The sequence below is a fragment of the Bubalus kerabau genome, chromosome 11 (assembly GCF_029407905.1).
Source record: "Bubalus kerabau isolate K-KA32 ecotype Philippines breed swamp buffalo chromosome 11, PCC_UOA_SB_1v2, whole genome shotgun sequence".
Taxonomy (NCBI): domain Eukaryota; kingdom Metazoa; phylum Chordata; class Mammalia; order Artiodactyla; family Bovidae; genus Bubalus; species Bubalus kerabau.
In genome coordinates, this window is record NC_073634.1 from 5,569,308 (window position 1) to 5,588,435 (window position 19,128).

At 52.9% G+C, this 19,128-nt stretch overlaps 1 protein-coding gene and 1 long non-coding RNA gene across 5 annotated transcripts; one reads left to right on the plus strand and one right to left on the minus strand.

The window, feature by feature from the left end:
• Positions 1 to 376: 376 nt before the first annotated feature.
• Positions 377 to 8,682, minus strand: NEURL3 (neuralized E3 ubiquitin protein ligase 3). Of its 2 annotated transcripts, none has more exons than XM_055539343.1 (4): positions 8,250 to 8,682; positions 4,186 to 4,671; positions 2,921 to 2,992; positions 377 to 2,018 (listed from the first exon to the last, which is right to left on the minus strand). In XM_055539343.1, exons 1-4 carry the CDS (start codon positions 8,296 to 8,298, stop codon positions 1,819 to 1,821), a joined length of 807 nt encoding a protein of 268 aa, XP_055395318.1. In that variant the 5' UTR covers positions 8,299 to 8,682; the 3' UTR covers positions 377 to 1,818. The 2 variants fall into 2 exon arrangements, with proteins under 2 accessions (XP_055395318.1, XP_055395317.1); XM_055539342.1 differs by having other exon boundaries at positions 377 to 2,021.
• A 198-nt stretch (positions 8,683 to 8,880) lies between these two features.
• On the plus strand, positions 8,881 to 11,566 carry LOC129622751 (uncharacterized). 3 transcript variants are annotated; one of them, XR_008700121.1, is made up of 3 exons: positions 8,881 to 9,364; positions 9,785 to 10,018; positions 10,460 to 11,566. It is a non-coding gene; the product is annotated as an uncharacterized LOC129622751 (long non-coding RNA). The 3 variants fall into 3 exon arrangements; XR_008700122.1 differs by having other exon boundaries at positions 10,564 to 11,566; XR_008700120.1 differs by having other exon boundaries at positions 8,883 to 9,364; positions 9,785 to 11,566.
• Positions 11,567 to 19,128: the final 7,562 nt, after the last annotated feature.

The following is a 19,128-nucleotide window of genomic DNA, read 5'->3' on the forward strand; positions in this document are numbered from 1 at the left end:
CAGCCACGAAGCAGGAACACCAGCAATGTAACAGGTACAGCTTGTCCTCCCCACCTGTCCCCACCACAGACACCTGCTGATTGGGGTTCCCAGGTCAAGTCACATCTACACTCAGGGGCAGAGACTCCAGGAAGGCCTCACAAGTCAAAGGTGGCAAGGGCAGGGCCTGGTTGTAAATTTAAGGCTGGAGCTGTAGGCTCATCCTGTTCACCTGCTCAGCAGAACAGAGTCTGCAGGCCTGAGCGCCCAGGCCCCTGTCACTGCAAGGCCACGGTGTGCCTCCGAGGGACAGGAGGGCATGGCCCCACGCCCCTGCATCCTGACCAGCTCCCAACCCTGCTCACTCCTGCTGATGGCAACAAAGGGGACGTACACGTTATGAAATCACTCATGAGAGACAAAGTTTATTTTGATATCTCAGAAATTGCAAGGCAATAAGCACGACAACAGTGCACTCTGAAGGGTCCGCTCGACTTCAGATGCACAATTTTGCTGGGATCTCATGACTGCCGAGCAAGGAAGGTGGGGCAGCTGACTGCTGATCCCCTTTACAGAGGACTTGTTTTTAATTAATTACTTTCTATTTATCTGTTTACTTGTTTATGTATGGCTGCACTGGGGTTTTGTTGCAGCGCACGGCTCTTGGTTGCTGCGAGCGGGCTTTCTCTATTTGCCGTGAGTTGGGGCTACTCTCTAGTCGCGGTGCAGAGGCTTCTCGTTGTGGTAGCTTCTCGTGTGGAGCACGGGCTCTAGGGCACATGGGCTTCAGCAGTTGTGGCTCATGGGTTCTAGAACGTGTGGGCTCAGTAGTCACAGTCCAAGGGCCAAGTGGTCCCACGGCATGTGGGATCTTAATTCCCAGACCAGGGATCGAACTGGTGTCTCCTGCATTGGCAGGCAGATTCTTAACCACTGGACGACCAGGGAAGTCCTCAGAGGACTTGTAGAAGTGACCTAGCTTCCCTACAGACTGTGAACATTCTACCAGGTAGACAGAGGCCAAGATAATGGAGTAGAAAGGCTCTGAGCGCCCCTCCTCTCATGAGCACACCAAAATGTGGGGTTACTAGTGGGGAGAGGGAACAGGGGAGAGGCAATTTAGGAGTAGGGGATTGAGAGGTACAGACTACTAGATATAAAGTAAGCTACAAAGATACATTGCGCAGCAGGGGAATATAGCCAAGAGTCTTATAATAATGACAAATGGAGTATAACCTTTAAAAATTATGACTAAACAGTACATCTGTAACTTATACAATATTGTACATCAACTATACTTCAATCAAAAAAAAAAAAAAATTCCACCCAGCTGCTCCCTGCATCTGGTCCAGGCTCCTCAATACCCTAGGTGGGCAAGGCTTCACCAGACACGCACCATATGCCTTAACTTCCTCAGTCATAAAACCAGGGATCAAGCCTCCTTGTCTACACAAAGGCCCTTCTCACTGACACAGGTGGGTTCTTGGAACTCCTGGGACTTAGGTGTACCACGGGTTGCCAGGTCCATGGTGGCTGAACCCCAAGGCTAGTTAAAAGCCTTGGCACATAGCAATGAACCTGGGACTAAGCAGAGGGGCGAGATCCTGGCTGGCCCATTGCTAGCCACCTTCTCCAGCCAGGGAGGTAGTTCCCGTGTGGGCAGAAAGGGGCATCTCCTGGCTCCTCTGGCCCTAACTTGCTGAGGAGGGGTAGAGCCATTGTGACCTTGAGCCATCTCTCCACCACGCCTGCTGCTGACCAGCATCGCCGACTCTTCTCCAGAAGGATGGCAGAGCTGCACCTCCTCTGTCAGCAGGGGCCGGGCTCAGAGCTCTGCACCTATACCATGAGGCCGTCTCCAGCACCCAGAACAAGAGGGTCCCAAGCTGGGACAACCGCCTTGATCTCCCAGCGACACATGGGGCATCTGGCCGTGTCCCTGAAGACCCTCCAGACACAGGAGCTGCAGAAGTGTGTGTGGCCGCAGGGGACTAGGCAGGTGTTGGCAACCTGGTGGAAGCAGATGGCACACTCTTCTCCTGCTAGGGCAGGGAAAGGGGACAACACAGGTCAGGGGTGCCAGGGGGCCACAAGGGGGCAGCCCACTCATATCGCCACAGGATAGAGAAGCACATGGTCCGAGTACGAAGAAGACTACCTCGTAAGAGAGTGCTCATCATGCAATCAGTGGAAAAGGTTGGGAAGAAAATTGTCAGGTCCATACATGCACAGCATAAGATTCCAAGTTAGAAAAAAGGAAAACAAGCACAAATAACTCCCCACGTGTGGTGTGCTGTGCTTAGTCATTTCAGTGGTGTCTGACTCTGCGACCCCATGGACTACAGCCTGCCAGGCTCCTCAGTCCACAGGATTCTCCAGTCAAGAACACTGGAATGGGTAGCCATGCCCTCTTCCAGGGGATCTTTCCAACCCAGGGATCAAACGCATGTTTCTATCATCTCCTGCACTGGCAGGCAGATTCTTTACCACAAGCGCTACCTGGGAAACACCCTCCTCCACTCCCGCCCATATATATATATGATTACAAATACCAAGAGGAAATCTACCTAACGGGTAATGTGAAGTTTGGGAGGTGTGTGGTTTTTTCTTTTTTTTTTCACTTCCTTTTTTATCCTTGAATATGTATTTTATTTCTGCTTGGCAAAGTTTTTTTTTTTTTTTTTTCTGTGAACAGGGATTGCTCTTTTAAAAGCAGGCAGACAAAATAACATCTGTTCATGAGTGTGCCTGGTAACTTATGAAGCCAGCCAACGTCCTAGAAGGCAAAACTGTTACATGGCTTTTAGGTTTCGGCCTAGAGCCTGTGGGAGACTTGATGGCATTTGGGAAGACATAACTGAGTTTCCAGGGCTGGGGCCTCACCCAGCTTCCCTAGCTCTGGAGCCCTGGGGAGTCCCTGGCGCTCAGGGAAGCCACTCACCTTTGGGCCCAGGCAGAGCCTCATCACTGAGGCCCCTTGGCGTGGTTGTGGGGAAGCCGTTGCCTGTAGGATCTAAGGCAGAAAGGGAAAGTCAAGACCTGGGGAAAGCAGTCAGGGTGTTTCCATTCAACCCACCTTCCCAGTCCCTGCCTCCAAAGCAGAGCATCCACCTCCTTTCTTCTCTGGGTTGCAGTGCTGCAGCTCCAAGCCGGGGTCCAGCCCTGTCCTGGCCACCCCTTTCCCAGTGGGACCCAGCAGAGAATTTGTGAACCTGCAGCTTTCCCATCCTAATCCATGCTTCCTTCAGACAGCTCCTCTCTGCCCCACTGCCACTGCCTGAGCAGAGATCTTCAGCATCAGTCACCACCCCCAAACCGGGTGTGCAACAGAATCCCTCAGGAGGTGGGAAAACAGGGCCTGGGCCCCCCAGACCACCAAGTCAGGCTCCCCAGGGGTGAGGTTCGAGCAGCTGTGACAAGTGACAAGCAGTTTGAAAAGCAAACACACGGGGCGGGGGGCAGGGGGTGGGCACTGGAATGCTTGTGCAGGCCCCTGGAACACTGCCCAGGCATGCCAGCACTTCTGTTTATGAGTCTCCCTGTATCCCTCACTCCTCTGAAATCCACTCTCCTTTCAGGTGGTCCTCATTTCCCCACTGGGTGCCTGAACATCTCACCTTTGCCCCACCAGGCTGCCTTCTTGCCCACCTCTAACTCGCACACTTATGTTCCCTTTGTTGCCACCCCTGTCTGCAGCAAACTTCTACTTTGACTGCAAAACTCAGCCCGCCCTGAATATATTTTTTTGTAAATGAGACCAGCCCTCTAACACATAGGGGTCCCCAACCTCCGGGATCTGCTGCCTGATGATCTGAGGTGGAGCTGATGGAATAATAATAGAAATAACGTGCACAAGAAATGTAATGCGCTTGAATCATCCCGAAACCATTTCCCTCACCCCTCCTGTGGAAAAGCTGTCTCCCACGAAACCGGCCCCTGGTGCCACAAAGGCTAGGGACCGCTGCTCTGACATATGTTTGGGGTGCTGGGCGTGCCTTCTCGTTCTTCAAAGCAGGGTTGCCCTCCCTATGACTGGGTCTGGTCCCCAGCGAACATCTTCATACCCTGACAGAAGCTGATGGAAAAACTCCATATGAAAGAAACACTTCTCCCCGACTCTCTATGCGGGTGAGGTACCACCGGAGCCGCCGCCTCCCCCGCCCGCATTCCCAGGGACGGTGCCTGGGTCCCCAGCCCTGGCCTCACCTAGCAGCTCGATGGCCTTGGTGGTCCCGTACAGGTCCATCACGGCCCAGAGCGGGGCGCCCATGAGCACGCCCTTGCGCAGCAGCCGCTGGGGCCCCGAGTTGACCTGGGCGAAGATCTGGCCCCGGCGGTTCACCCAGAAGCGCACCTCGTCCCCCGGGCTCGCGCGGCCGTCAGGCAGCATGGCCGCCCAGGTCTGACTCTGCTGCTCCAGGTCCGGGCACAAGAAGGGCGGCAGGCTGGGCGCGGACACGCGCGCGGGGTCCAGGCGCGTGAAGCCCACGCGGAGGCCGCCCAGCCAGCCGTGCTCGTGCCACAGCAAGCGCAGCGCCACGCGCTCTCCCGGCCGCACCGGCCGCTGGCTGAACACGATGCCGTCGTGGAACGTGGCGCGCCTGTACGCGGTGCTCCGCTGAGCATCCAGGCGCACCTGTGCGCCCACCGCCTGGGCGTGGAAGCGGAGCACCTCTCGGGGAGCCTCGGCGTCTGCGGAGGGGGCGGGGGCGTCAATGAAGGTCGGCTGGAGCCCTCCCCACCAGGGGAAAGGGGCATTTCCACCAACCCATGTCCCTGGGGACACTGTCCCTGCTCTCCCCGCATCCCCACTCCAGAGACCTTCTTAGAACCAGTGGGGAACCCGCTTTGCCTGTCTGGGATCCTAGTTCTCTCCTGACTCTTGCCGAGCCTCAGTTTCCCTCCCTTGCTGCTGCTTAGTCAGAGTCCTGTCCGACTCTTTGAGAGCTATGGACTGTAGCCCGCCAGGCGCCTCTGTCCATGGAATTTTCCAGGCAAGAATACTGGAGTTGGGTTGCCATGGGATCTTCCCAACCCAGGGATCCATTCCTGGTTTCCTGCATTACAGGCAGATTCTTTACCACTTAAGCCACCAGGGAACCCCTCCCTCCCTTAGGGATGTTGTAAAAATTAAAGGAACTGTTGACGGTACCAGTTCTGGATACCTGGCGATGGTTGTTATTGCCATTAACTAAAAAGAGCAGGTTGCTTTTGCTTGACACATGCATTTATACGTGTATCACTCACACGTTTATACGTGTATAGCCCGTCTGTATCTAGAAACAGGCTGAGAGAAGATGGGCTGGCATGCTGCTGTTTGTGGTCAGCTCTAATTCTGCAGAGGGGGATGGGGGGGGTGGGGGGTGGGCGGTGGCTGAGTTTTCCCATCTGCTTGTGTGACTTTCTGACTTTGCCACAGAGAACCGGCCTCACCCCCAAGTGAGAGTGACTTCTCTCGTCCTGGGAGAGAAAGAAGGAGCCTGCTGCTGCTGCTAAGTCACTTCAGTTGTGTCTGACTCTGTGCGACCCCATAGACGGCAGCCCACCAGGTTCCCCCATCCCTGGGATTCTCCAGGCAAGAACACCGGAGTGGGCTGCCATTTCCTTCTCCAGTGCAAGAAAGTGAAAAGTGCAAGTGAAGTCGCTCATTCGTGTCCGACTCTTAGCGACCCCATGAATTGCAGCCCACCAGGCTCCTCCGTCCATGGGATTTTCCAGGCAAGAGGAGCCTGGTAACTCCCAAAGTAGTGACGGTGTGAAACCCGGAAAAGGGGTCCCAGCTCAGCCCCTCAGAATTGTGAGCTGGGCCCAGCCAAGGCCTGGGTACGCTTTGAAAGCAGGGGACTTCCTGACTTGCCTCCACTTGGCAGCTGGAACGGGAAAGCTCCTTGCTGGGCAGCCCTTCCTCTCAGTCCCAGAGGCCTGAAGGAAGCTGGTGGAGCTTCCTGCCCCAAGAAGGGCGCTTAGCCAGCTCCCCAGGCCTTAGCTCTCTCCCCCTCCCCTCCTGACCCTGCTTTTTCTGGGTTGGAGGAGGGAGGCTGAAAATATAAAGAGATGAATTCAATCAAAACTTGAGCCAGGGAACTTCCCTGGTGGTCCAGTGGTTAAGACTCCATGCTTCCAGTCAATGCAGGGGGCACACAATCCCTGCCCTCCTCTCTGACACTCATATGCTTGCAAGGTGTCAGCCAGGCACCAGAAGGGGAGGCTCGGTTTGGTCAGGCACACCCTCAAGGTCACAGCGAGTGCATCCCTGACCTCCACCGGCTCTGGGAGCAGTGGGGCAGGAGCCAAAGACGCGACTGATGGGATTGCTGGGTGCGTGCGTCCCTCAGCAGGGCAGGGGGCCCTAGGGACCCTAGGAGAAGCAGACCTAGTCCTCTACAGGAATTTGACAGTTTGCAAAGCTTACCCCTGTCTCGGGAGTTTCCCACTGGCCCGTGGGGCTATGTCCTCATGTCACCAGTTAGAGGAGGGAGGCCGAGAGGGGTCACAGTGCCGCACAGGACACCAGGGCCCGGTGGGCTGTGCTACTTCTCCCAGCTGCCCGTCTGGGCTCCACTCACTGTCTCAGCAGTGGCCTGAGTGTGGCCCTCGCAAGGCACACAGGGCTCCTTGGGGGTCAGCCTTTCCACATGTGAGGTCCTGTATGGCTGTGTTAGTTGTTCACGGCAAAAAGCCAAGGTTGAGTGGCAATGACAGCCGCCTGTGTACCGCCAGTCTGGCAGAACTGCATCTGCCCACGGGGCCCCTTCCTCTGCTTTGCCCGGGGCTCTGTGCCTGAGTTTGGGGCTGGTTCTGGATAGTACCCCCTTCTCCAAGGCTGGCTGGCAGGGCTCCTCCCATTCTTTGACCCAGGTGACCCAGTCCAGCCTGCTCCTGGGTTGGGGCGAGGCAGAGGTGGGCACTGGCCAAGTGTGGCCCTGCAAGTAGGCTTGTCCCCAGCCAGCTGGGCAGGGAGTTCTGAGCACTTTATGCCTGCAGGTGGCTATTCTCATCAGCCCCACTTTCAGGCAGCATCCTGAGGCTCCTGAGGCGGAGTTGCCCATGGGGGACCCTCCCAACTACTCCTCCTGCCTCCCCTAGGCCCCCACTGTGCACTGGCTTGGCAATAAGGGCCCCCTGGGTGGCTGGGGAGCAGGGAGCACAGTCATGGCCTTTTGGATGTCCTGCCCTCTGGACAGGTGGATTCCAACCAGAGAATCTTTGCAGCAAGGCTCTTGGAATGTAAATGACCAGGCTCAGTGAGGACCTCCCCAGATCTTCATCTTCATCCTCACACCCCTCCAGTCACCAAGCCTCTCCTGGCACCTATCAAGTGCCTTACAGACTCCCGGCCACCCCCCAGGGAAGCTCTCGGAGGAAACTGAGCTCAGGGAGGTGGTTGTGCAGCTGGAAGTCAGGCAGCCCCGGCCCAGCTCCTCACCCTGCACTCCTGCGCTGCCTCCTTCATGGCAGCAGCACTGCCTGGAAATCCAAACACGAGCTGCTGCTGCCACATTGGCAGCGGCGGCTTGGCCCCGCCCCTGCCCCTTGATCCAGGTGCCCCCTGCTGCTGGTGCCCGGGAACCTAGGTTACTATGGTTACTACACAGTCAAGAGCTATGGGTCCTTCTGCTTGGGAAGGAGCAGAGTTCAGGCTCTGGGAGCAGGGATGTGTGGTCCAGATCTCTAGTAGTCGTAAGAGACCCAGCTCTCTAATCCCCGCCCCACACACTAAGGCAAAGTTGTAACCTCAGGTGAGACTGGCAGAGAACCACTGAGCCTGGTGACCCTGTGGTCTGCTTCTGGCAGCTCTGTAACCGGCAGGATGGGGGCATTGGCCCCCAGCCTGCGGATGAGGAAACTGAGCCTCCAGGGAGAAGTGACTGGGCAGGAAAGGTCCCCACAGCTCTGTGAAGGTGAGCTGGGACCCTGGTCTTCCACCAGGCCCCCTAAACTCTACCCTCTTTCCCATCCCAGCCAGTCTTCTCTCGCACAACAGGATCTGAAAGGCAAATGGGTCGTAAGGGTCTTTGCATCACTTCAGGATTGTGGCCTGAGTTCCTCAGCCTCTATTGGGTTCTTGCAGAGAAAGGAAGTTTTCACTACCTCCCAGCCTCATAACAGCTCACTGTCTAGGGCAGCCTGGCCTGGATCAGAAACTCCTTCTAAGCAATATTTCCACTGACTATACCTCTATCTCCTGAGTCTTCCACCCCAGAAAACACAGAGCACCCCTCTGCTCTTGTCCTTCTGGTCCAGGCACAAAGCTCAGGGCTCGTACTTACCAGTCTGAGAGCAGATCTGGGCCCCCATCCGCCTGGGCTCCTCAGGCATGGGTCCCTGGGTCTGAAGAAGGCCAGGGGACAGGTTTCCCAAAGATATTCGACAGGTCCCCTTGTCATGCGGCCAGGATCATATTACAGTGTTGATGATTAATTAGCATTTGCAGGGAATTTCCTGATGACTTCTGGTTTGCAACAGGCCGGTGCAGCTGGCTGGCCCGGAGGAAGCGGGGACTCGGGAGGATGGCCGAGGTCGAATGTGGAGGAGCCTTCTCTCTTATTTCTGACCAGTTGCGATCAACCAGCTGTGCATTATTATTGCCTGAGTCGTGTTAATGAATACCTATACTGAGACCTGCCCCCAGAGACCTTGATTCCAGTGGCCTGGGGTGGAGCCCTGCATCGGCCTTGTTTAAAAGCACCCCCAGGGACTTCCCTGGCTGTCCAGTGGTTATGACTCTGTGCTTCCACTGCAGGAGACACAGGTTTGATCCCTTGTCAGGGAACTAAGATCCCACATTCCGTACAGTGAGGCAAAAAAAAAAAAGTAAAATAAAATAAACAAAAACCAAAATAATAAAAGCACAAGCGCCACAGCTGATTCTAATGTACAGCCCAGGGTAGCGAGAGATTCACTGCTGCTGACCTCAGTATACAGGCGGCGCTTGTTTAATCAGTGTTGGTGAAGTGGGCTGAAATGAATTAACTGCATTCCAGGACCTTCAAAGCTGCCCCAGGCCCGGGTCTCTGGCTGAGAGAAGAGCCAAGCAGAGGTGTCGATTGCGCCCCAGGCTTGCTGGAGCTGGAATTCCACTGCCCAGAATCCCCCGTGGAACACAGAGTCCCGCAGGGGGTCGTGCCCAAGGCCAGGCTCCCAGAGTGTTAGTGATGGCAAGAGGTGTCAGAGATCTTTTGCCCCTTTCGGTCCTGTTAGAGAAACTGAGGCTGGTGGCAGGGAAAGTGGCTTGCTCTAACCTAGTACTTCTCAGATGGCAACACGGGAACCTGCTGGGGATCTTATTAAGATGCAGATTGAGTCAGAAGCTCGGGGCAGGTGTGGGATTCAGCCTTTCTAACAAGGCGGTTCTGTAGAGCCCACTGTAGGCGACAGGCTCTAGGTGAGTTCGGATGCTTGTGGGTATCTTGGCCCTTGACCTCCAGGCTAAGGCCCTCCCAAGACCCTAGACCGAGGCCATCAGCAGTGGCTACTCTGCTTTGGTTTTGTTTTCAATATTTATTTATTTGGCTGCTCCGGGTCTTGGTTGCAGCATGTGGGATCTAATTCCCTCACCAGGAGTTGAACCCGGGCCCCCTGAGTTGGGAACTTGGAGTCTTAGCCCCTGGACCACCAGGCAAGCCCTCTGATCATTGACTGCTTGGAACTCAGCTGAAGGGGTGGATATGCCCCATGCATGTCCCTGGGGATAGTGGTGCTGTTGGCTGGGCAGTTTGACTCGGGGTGAGGAGGGGAAAGGATGGGTGTCTAGAGACCCGGGTTCTGTCTCCTGTGTTAGTTTTACCTCTCTTTCTCTCCGCAGGCCTCTGTGTCCCCGTGTGTAGGACGGAAGACCAGGGTGCGCTGGTGTGTGGGTCCCTGCCAGCCCCAGCGTGCCATGATTTTGGTCCTGGTAACAGCTGCTTGGCCTCGGTTGACTTCAGAAGGTGTTGCTGTGACTCTGGACCATCTCTTCCACATCAAGCCCCCTGCCAGGCTCTCTAGAGACCGTCTTTAAGGACAAAGGCAAACTGATGAGAAGTCAGGAGCAATCATAGTGAGTCGGTGGCCGGTGGTCCTGCTGGCCGAGTCGGAGAAATCCTGCCTTAGGGCTGGAGTCAGAGGCTGCCTTCCCCCCCACCCCCACCCTGACCCCGCCTGTAGGGCTGGCTGTTTGCCTTGGGTAAGCTGGAGCCAAGGGCACCTTTTTGATAAACCACATTCCTATAAAAGAGATAGTTTTGGTATCTTATCAGGGAAATCAGGCCTTGAGCCTCAGCCCATCTGGAAAATTACTGGAGAGGCTGTGGATGGTAGCTCGCCCAGTGCCAGCAGGCTGAGGTGGTATGGCCTCCTCTTCAGGACCTCGGTGGGGTGGGCGTTCTGAGAATTCAAATCCAGGGCCTGGGGTTCTGAGGCCTTCCCTCCCATCACACATTCCCCAGGTTTTTTGTTTGAATAATTTTTATTTTTTCTAATTTTAATCTTCTGCTGCAAGGGGTCTTTGTTGCTGTGAGTCGGCTTTCTCGAGCTGCAGTGAGCACGGGCTACTCGTCGTTGCGGGGCTCAGGCTTCTCATCGCGGTGGCTTCTTTTGTTGCAGAGCTGGAGCTCTAGAGCACAGTCTCGATAGTTGAGGCACGCGCTTAGTTGCCCCGCGGCATGTGGAATCTTCCTGGACCAGAGACAGAATTCATGTCTCCTGCACTGGCGGGCAGATTCTTAACCACTGAACCACCAGGGAAGTCCCACCTCCAGCTTATTTATTTATTAATAACAAACACTACTAAGTCCAGTACTGTATTAACTTGCTAATCCTCAAGGCAACTTCTTGAAAACATTCTACTTATGGTAATCATTCTCACTTTACAAATGGGGAAACGGAGGCACAAGGAGGTGAAGCAACTTGTTCAGAATCAGAAACAAAAGGCCAGGGTGCGGCCCCAGCTGTCTGGTGCCTTATCCACCATGCTGTGCAGGCTCCATGATCCTCCACCAGGCCGTGGTCCCTCTGAGCACTCAGTTGCTACTAACATCTTCCCCATCTCGCTGACAGTAGTAGGGACTCATGGATAGCTGCTGACTGGTTGCCTGAGTGTGAAGTGGAGGCCCCCCACGATGGAGACTGCACCCTTCCCTCCAGGACACCTGCCTGGCTGCAAGGCTGTTGTAAATACTTGTTTCAGGAAGACATTGACTGGCCCCTTCATGGACTGCAATCTTCTCCTGGCAAAGGGGCTTGAGTTACTTGGAGAAGCTATGAGCCATGCCATGCAGGGCCACCCAAGACGAACGGGTCACTGTGAAGAGTTCTGACAAAACGTGGTCCACTGGAGGAGAGAATGGCAAACCACTGTAGTATTCTTGCTGCAAGAATCCCATAACAGTATGAAAAGGCAAAAAGTCATGACAACAGAAGATGCACCCCCCCTCCTCCCAGGTTGGAATGTGTCCAATATGCTACTGGGGAAGAGCAGAGGGCAATTACTAATAGCTCCAGAAAGAATGATGTGGCTGGGGCAAAGCAGAAATGACACTCATTTGTAGATGTGTCTGGTGGTGAAAGTAAGGTCCGGTGCCATAAAGAACAATATTGCATAGGAGCCTGGAAAGTTCAAGGTCCATGAACTTGAGCAGTATGTGAACCAAGAACTTTCAGATATACAAACTGGGTTTAGAACAGGCAGAGGAACCAGAGATCAAATTGCCAACATCCATTGGATCATAGAAAAAGCAAGAGAGTTTCAGTAAAACTTCTGCTTCATTGACTATGTTAAAGCCTTTGACTGTGCACATCAAACGGGAAGATTCTTAAAGACAGGGAACACCAGACCACCTTACCTGTTTCCTGAGAAACCTATATGTGGGTCAAGAAGCAACAGTTAGAATGGGACAAGGGACAATGAACTGGTTACAAATTGGGAAAGGAATACCGTAAGGCTGTATATTGTCACCCTGCTTATTTAACTTCTGGGCAGAGTACATCATGTGAAATCCTGGGCTGGATGAATCACAAGCCAAAATCAAGATTGCCAGGAGAAATATCAACAACCTCAGATATGCAGATGATACCACTCTAATGGCAGAAAGTGAAGAGGAACTAAAGAGCCTCTTGATGATGGTGAAAGAGGAGAGTGAAAAAGCTGGATTAAAACTCAAATGTTCAAAAAACTAAGATCATGGCATCTAGTCCCATTACTTCATGGAAAATAGAAGGGGGAAAAGTGGAAGCAGTGACAGATTTTATTTTCTTGGGCTCCAAAATCACTGAGGACCATAACTGCAGCCATGAAAAAAAAAGACTCTTGTTCCTTGGAAGGAAAGCTATGACAAACCTAGATAGTGTATTAAAAAGCAGAGACCTCACTTTGCTGGCAAAGGTCCATATAGTCAAAGCTATGATTTTTCCAGTAGTTTTGTATGGATGTGAGAGTTGGACCATGAAGAAGGCTGAGTACCCAATAATTGATGCCTTCAAATTGTAGTGCTGGAGAAGACTCTTGAGAGTCCCTTGGAATGCAAGGAGATCAAACCAGTCAATCCTAAAGGAAATCAACCTTGAATATTCATTGGAAGGACTGATGCTGAAGCTGAAGCTCCAGTACTTTGGCCACCTGATGCGAAGAACTGACTCATTGGAAAAGACCCTGATGCTGGGAAAGACTGAAGGCAAAAGGAGAAAGGGGAGGCAGAAGATGATTATATAGTATCATCAACTCAATAAACATGAATCTGAGCAAACTCCAGGAGATAGTGAGGGACAGAGGAGTCTGAAGTGCTGCAATCCATGGGGTCACAGAGTCCGACTGGACTTAGCTACTTGAACAGAGACAGGCCCTCTAAGAGGAGGGTGTCCTCTGAGGTGGCCCCTGCTGGCTATAATTGGTACTGCAGGAGGGGTGAGCCCACAAAGTCCAGTGGCATCCTCAAAGCCAGGAGGGGCGCTCCCAGGACTAGAAGTCAGAGGGGCTGAGGACTCTGCCCCTCCTCCCTCACCTTGAAGCTCCCCACAGACTCTCCCTCCCCCCGCCAGGGTCCATTCACTGGCAATCAATCATCTGTTTGCCCAGACCCTCATCATTACAAAGGCTGTTCCTGGGTCATCTCCTAAGATGCCTCAAATGCTCCGAGAAGCTTCTGGACAGATGTGTCAGTCCCCATCACACAGCCAAGAGAGCTGGGGTCTTGCCTAGGGTTCACACCAGCCTGCCACTGAGCAGAAATGGGAAGCCAGTGGGAATCCAGCCAATCTGAGACTCTGCTAGGCAGCCCAGCCTCTGTGTCTGCTGTTGGAGCCCCTGAGACCCCTTGCCTGTGCTCAGCTGTTACCTGACATGTGGAAATATCAGAGACAAGGGGGCTGCCAGGCCGGAGACCAGCCCTTAGAATAATCAGGGTTGTCTACATGGTAGGTAGTCAGCAAGGATTTGTCAGTGCCAAACAGTGCAGTGTGGCCGTTTCTTTAAAAATTGTCCATCAGCCGACCTCACAACCCAGCGATTCCACTCCTGGGTGAATACCAGACTCTTGATTCTCAGTGAGAGGATGAACAGTGGAGGAAGCATCCACACGCCCTTGGAAAAAATCTGCCCTAAAATCAGAGAGCTTGGCTAGCACTGCCGCCTGGTGGAGAGACATGGAACTGACCGTGGATCTAATACGCTGGAAGGAAATGGTTGGGACCACAAAGGCTCTCAGCTTTGTTCCCAGGCCCTGGCTCTCTCTGCCCACTTGCTTCCTGTCTATGAGCCTCCTAGAAATTCTTTGGAGTCCACCACATCCTTTTGGTGAGTAGGTGGACCCCCACCCAGAGGTCCAGAGGTCAGAGAGGAAGGCTAGGGTTGCCAGCAAAGTCGTCAGCCCCTAGTTAAGTCTGTGCTCTTACTTCCACACTGCTACCCTGTCCAGACCTTCCTGGGTCCTGGTTCTGCTGCAGCTTCCCCTGCGCTGGGTCCCCTCCACCCTGTGGGTGTGGAGCTGGCCGGAGAGGGGAGCCAGGGATGAGGCCTGGCTGAGGGGGCAGCGGCAGCTCAGAGGCGGGGGCAAGGCGGGGCACACCCTCTCCTCTTTTGGTTTCCTGTCTCCCTTTGCCCTGTGCCCCACGCATCATACACACATCTTCAGGGTGTCTGTGCTGGGAAGACTGTGGCACTGCCCTGAGGATGTCATTTATGTCTGTGTATGTATTCAACAGATATTTATTGAACACTTACTAAGTGCCAACTTTTTCACTCTCCTCTTTCGCTTTCATCAAGAGGCTCTTTAGTTCTTCTTCAGTTTCTGCCATAAGGGTGGTGTCATCTGCATATCTGAGGTTATTGATATTTCTCCCGGCAATCTTGATTCCAGCTTGTGCTTCTTCCAGTCCAGCATTTCTCATGATGTACTCTGCATAGAAGTTAAATAAGCAGGGTGACAATATACAGCCTTGACATACTCCTTTCCCGATTTGGAACCAGTCTTGTTCCATGTCCAGTTCTAACTGTTGCTTCCTGACCTGCATACAGGTTTCTCAAGAGGCAGGTCAGGTGGTCTGGTATTCCCATCTCTTGAAGAATTTTCCACAGTTTGATGTGATCCACACAGTCAAAGGCTTTGGCATAGTCAATAAAGCAAAAGTAGATGTTTCTGGAACTCTCTGGCTTTTTTGATGATCCAATGGATGTGGCAATTTGATCTCTGGTTCCTTTGCCTTTTCGAAATCCAGCTTGAACATCTGGAAGTTCACGGATCACATACTGTTGAAGCCTGGCTAAGAGAATTTTGAGCATTACTTTGCTAGCGTGTGAGATGAGTGCAATTGTGCAGTAGTTTGAGCATTCTTTGGCATTGCCTTTCTTTGGGATTGGAATGAAAACTGACCTTTTCCAGTCCTGTGGCCACTGCTGATTTTTCCAAATTTGCTGGCATATTGAGTGCAACACTTTCACAGCATCATCTTTCAGGATTTGGAATAGCTCAACTGGAATTCCATCACCTCCACTAGCTTTGTTCATAGTGATACTTCCTTAGGCCCACTTGACTTCACATTCCAGGATGTCTGGCTCTAGGTGAGTGATCACATCATCGTGATTATCTGGGTCATGAAGATCTTTTTTGTACAGTTCTTCTGTGTATTGTTGCCAGCTCTTCTTAATATCTTGTGCTTCTGTTAGGTCCATACCATTCTGGTTGGCTTAAAACTCAACATTCAGAAAACTAAGATCATGGCATCCAGTCCCATCACTACACAACAAATAGATGGGGAAACAATGGAAACAGTTAGAGACTTTATTTTGGGGGGGCTCCAAAATCACTGTAGATGGTGACTGCAGCCTTGAAATTAAAAGATGCTTGCTCCTTGGAAGAAAAGCTATGACCAACCTAGGCAGCAGACTAAAAAGCAGAGACATTGCTTTGGCAACAAAGGTCCATCTAGTTAAAGCTATGGTTTTTCCAGTAGTCATGTATGGATGTGAGAGTTGGATATAAAGAAGGCTGAGGGCTAAAGAATTGATGCTTTTGAACTGTGGTGTTGGAGAAGACTCTTGAGAGTCCCTTGGACTGCAAGGAGATCAAACCAGCCTATTCTAAAGGAAATCAACCCTGAATATTCATTGGAAGGACTGATGTTGAAGCTGAAGCTCCAATATTTTGGCCACCTGATGCGAAGAGCTGACTTGTTACAAAAGCCCCTGATGCTGGGAAAGATTGAAGGCAGGAGGAGAAGGGGGCAACAGAGGATGAGACGGTTGGATGGCATCGCCGACTCAGTGGACATGAGTTTGGGTGAACTCTGGGGGTTGGTGACGGGCAGGAAGGCCTGGTGTGCTGTAGTCCATGGGGTCACAAACTATTAAGTGCCAAGCACTGTTCTTTTTTTCCAAGTGACCAGAGGATGAAGAAAGCCTAATATCTGAGCTTTAGTCAACTCAAGCTCACCCTGGTACTTAAAGAAGTGCTACAAGAAGGCCAGAGTGAGGGCTGTGAAGACCATGGGTTCAGTGGGGAGCTCTTATGCACAGGAATGGGTGATTTTGCAAAACAACAGATATTAAAAATTGATCCCTGAAAGATCACTAGACTTTAAACAGCAGTAGGAGAAAGAAAAGCACTCCGGGAAGGAGAAGCCACACGTGTAAAGGCGCAGAAGTGCGATTGTGCACACACAGTGCTCTCTGGTTGTACCGATTAAAATTAGGACTGCTTACATATAACAGAATGCCTGAAAGAATAGTGGCTTAAATGAGACGTGTCCATCCCTTTTTCACACAAAGTAAGTCGCAAGTAAGTGTGACAGCCCTATGGCCATAAGGAACCCAGGTTCTCTCTACTTTTCTTCTCCACTATTCTAGTAATAGCCTTCATCCTCAAGGTCACTTTACGGATCAAAAAGGCTGCTGGAGCTCCAGCCAGCACATCAGCATTCCAGGTAGCAGGAAGGGGAAAGATCCCCAAGGCATTCCTCTCAGCTAAGTCAGCTCCTTGTCAAGTCCACATATGGGAGGATTTATGTAACACTTTTGTTGACACTTTATTGGCCAGAATTTTGTCACGTGGCCACAAATAGCTGCAAGGGAAACAGAGATGCAGTCTTTATTGAGGGAGCAGATAAACACAGGGTTCTATTATTAAGGAAGAAGGAGGGATGTAATGAGAGGATAACATGGAAACATACATTATCGAATGTAAAATGGTCGATGAGAATTTGCCCTGTGACTCAGGGAACTCAAACCGGGGCTCTGTAACAACCTCGAGGGGTGGGACGGGGAGGGAGGCGGGAGGGAGGTTCAAAAGGGAGGGGACATATGTACACCTATGGCTGATCCGTGTTGATGTTTGGCAGAAACCAACAAAATTCTGCAAAGCAATTATCCTTCAATTAAAAATAAATAAATAAAATTTAAAAAACAGAAGAAGGAGGATATGGGCATCTAGCACTGTCCAGCCCAGGGCAGTGGGGCAGGGGTCCTCCAGTGTGTGGAGTGAGGTGAGAGCAGGGAACTCGCTCACAGAGGCCATGCTAAGGAGGGTATAGGCTTTATTCTGTAGAAAATAGGGACTCACTAAAGGATTCCGAACAGGAGCTTTGGGTGAAGGGGTCTGGAGCAATTTCCTCCGGGGAAAGATTTAAACAGAAAAGAACAACCCAAAGGCAGGACAACGGAGGGCTGAGGGCAGTGGAGGACAGCTGCTAGGAGGGCTGAGGGCAGGGGAGGAGAGCTGCTAGCGGGTGATGAGCTGGGGACGGCAAGAAGGTGATGAGAACAGGGGCAGAGCCCCAGGGAAAGGGGAGGCACTGCCAGCTACAGGGGAGGGACACGGGAGTTCAAGATATAGAGAGAGCTCGAGATGTGTGAACCTTCAGGTCAGATGGCTCGAGGGCACCTGAGGATCCAGGCAGATGTAGAAGCGAGAAGCCAGTGCTGGGGATTCAACTAGAGGAGTCACCAGTTCTCCCGTTGTGCGTGAGATCTGCCCAGCAGCGGTGCCCAGGTGGAATCTGATAAACCCTCCAGAGTTACCAGGCAGGGAGGACAAGGAAGTGGGTGAGGGTAAGCGCGCACTCTTTGGAGCCAGACAGGGCTACTGCTTAACAACCTAACCCTTTGGACTAGCTGCTTGCCTTCCTGAGCCTTAGCTCTCTCAGCTGCAAGGTGGGGATGAAGAACCCACCTCGGGGGCTGAGAGGAGGATGCAATGGGTGAGTGCTTAGCCCCAGCAACAGCTCCGTCAGTAAACACCAGCTCTCACCATTAAAGGGGCAGCTCTGTCCTCGCTGGAGGGACATCGGTGCCTTTCTTGGGGTCTTGAGTCTGCCCGGTAGTCTTCCTGCTGCAGGCAGGGTCCCCAGGGCCCCAGATGAGCTCAGTGGGGAGTGAGTCACAGTACTCTGCATCTCCAGGGCCCCACGGAGCCCCGACCCAGCACGGCCAGGGCAGCCCCTGGTTCAGGCAGCTCTCCCAGGCAGGGGCACCACCAGTCCAGGCCGCTGGTTTGGAAAAGGAGTTGTGTGTGTGCCAGGACACAGATGAGCAGAAGGGTGAGGGCCAATCGTGAGCCCCATAGAGATGACTCTAAGGAGCCCAGTTTGGGAAACTGACGAAGATAACTGGTGGGGCAGAGGGAGAGGCCCAGCCCGCCGTCATGAGTGGAACAGTGGCCCACATACATTTGCACGAGTTCAGCGTGTGGCATGGGCAATGTCCAACCAGGAGAAAATACCTGACTTGGAGTCTGGTAGACAGTGGTGGTTTACGTGCTAAGTCGAGTCCAATTCATTGCAACCCCAGGGACTGTAGCTCGCCAGGCTCCTCTGTCCATGGGATTTCCCAGGCAAGAATACTGGAGTGAGTTGCCATAACAGTATCCCCTGCTTAACCCTTCCATTTAGAAAGTCAGTCTAGCCCTTATCCCCAAAATGACCCGAGACGGCATTTGGGAAAACCAACATGTCAGGGACAAGCACAGGAATAAGGGTCCTCAAAGGACATGGAGAGGAACATCAGAGACAGGGGAGGTGCCTGGCATCCAGAAGCTAAGGGTGAGCCCAGAGGGAGGACCTGGAGGTGGCCGAGCTCAGTCCAGGGGTCAGGTGGGATGACAGCTGGGAAGAAGCCATTGGGTTTGTTGGGAAGGAGGTCAGTGATTGGAGAGGAGGTCCGAGGTCAGGGGTGGAGGTGGAAGCCAGGGGGCAGCTGCGTCCAATAGGCTGTAACAGAGGCTCAGAATTGCTTAGGATATGTTCCATTTCCTTCCAAGTCCAAGTGGAAGGGGACTTCCACTCTGAAGCCATCATGAGCCAGCCCACATGTTTGCTGTTGTTGTTTTTTGCCATGCCCCATAACACGTGGGATCTCAGTGCCCTCGCCAGGGGAAGCGAGCCGTCTTCACCACTGGACCACCCGGGAGATCCCGGGCTAGGCCGCTTCTAACACGTATTCTTCCTCGCTGGGGTCCTGTCTCCTGCACATGGCCCAGAGTGCCTGCCCATTAGCCATGTGCCAGCAGGAGGAGGAAAGGGCTCAGGCGGGGCACAGGCTTGCCCCTTCCTTTTTAGGGCAGAGCCAGGAAGGTTGCCACCTCTTCTTAGTATCTCCTGCTTCTGTTAGGCCCATACTGTTTCTGTCCTTTATTGTGCCCATCTTTGCATGAAATGTTCCCTTGGTATCTCTAATTTTGTTGAAGA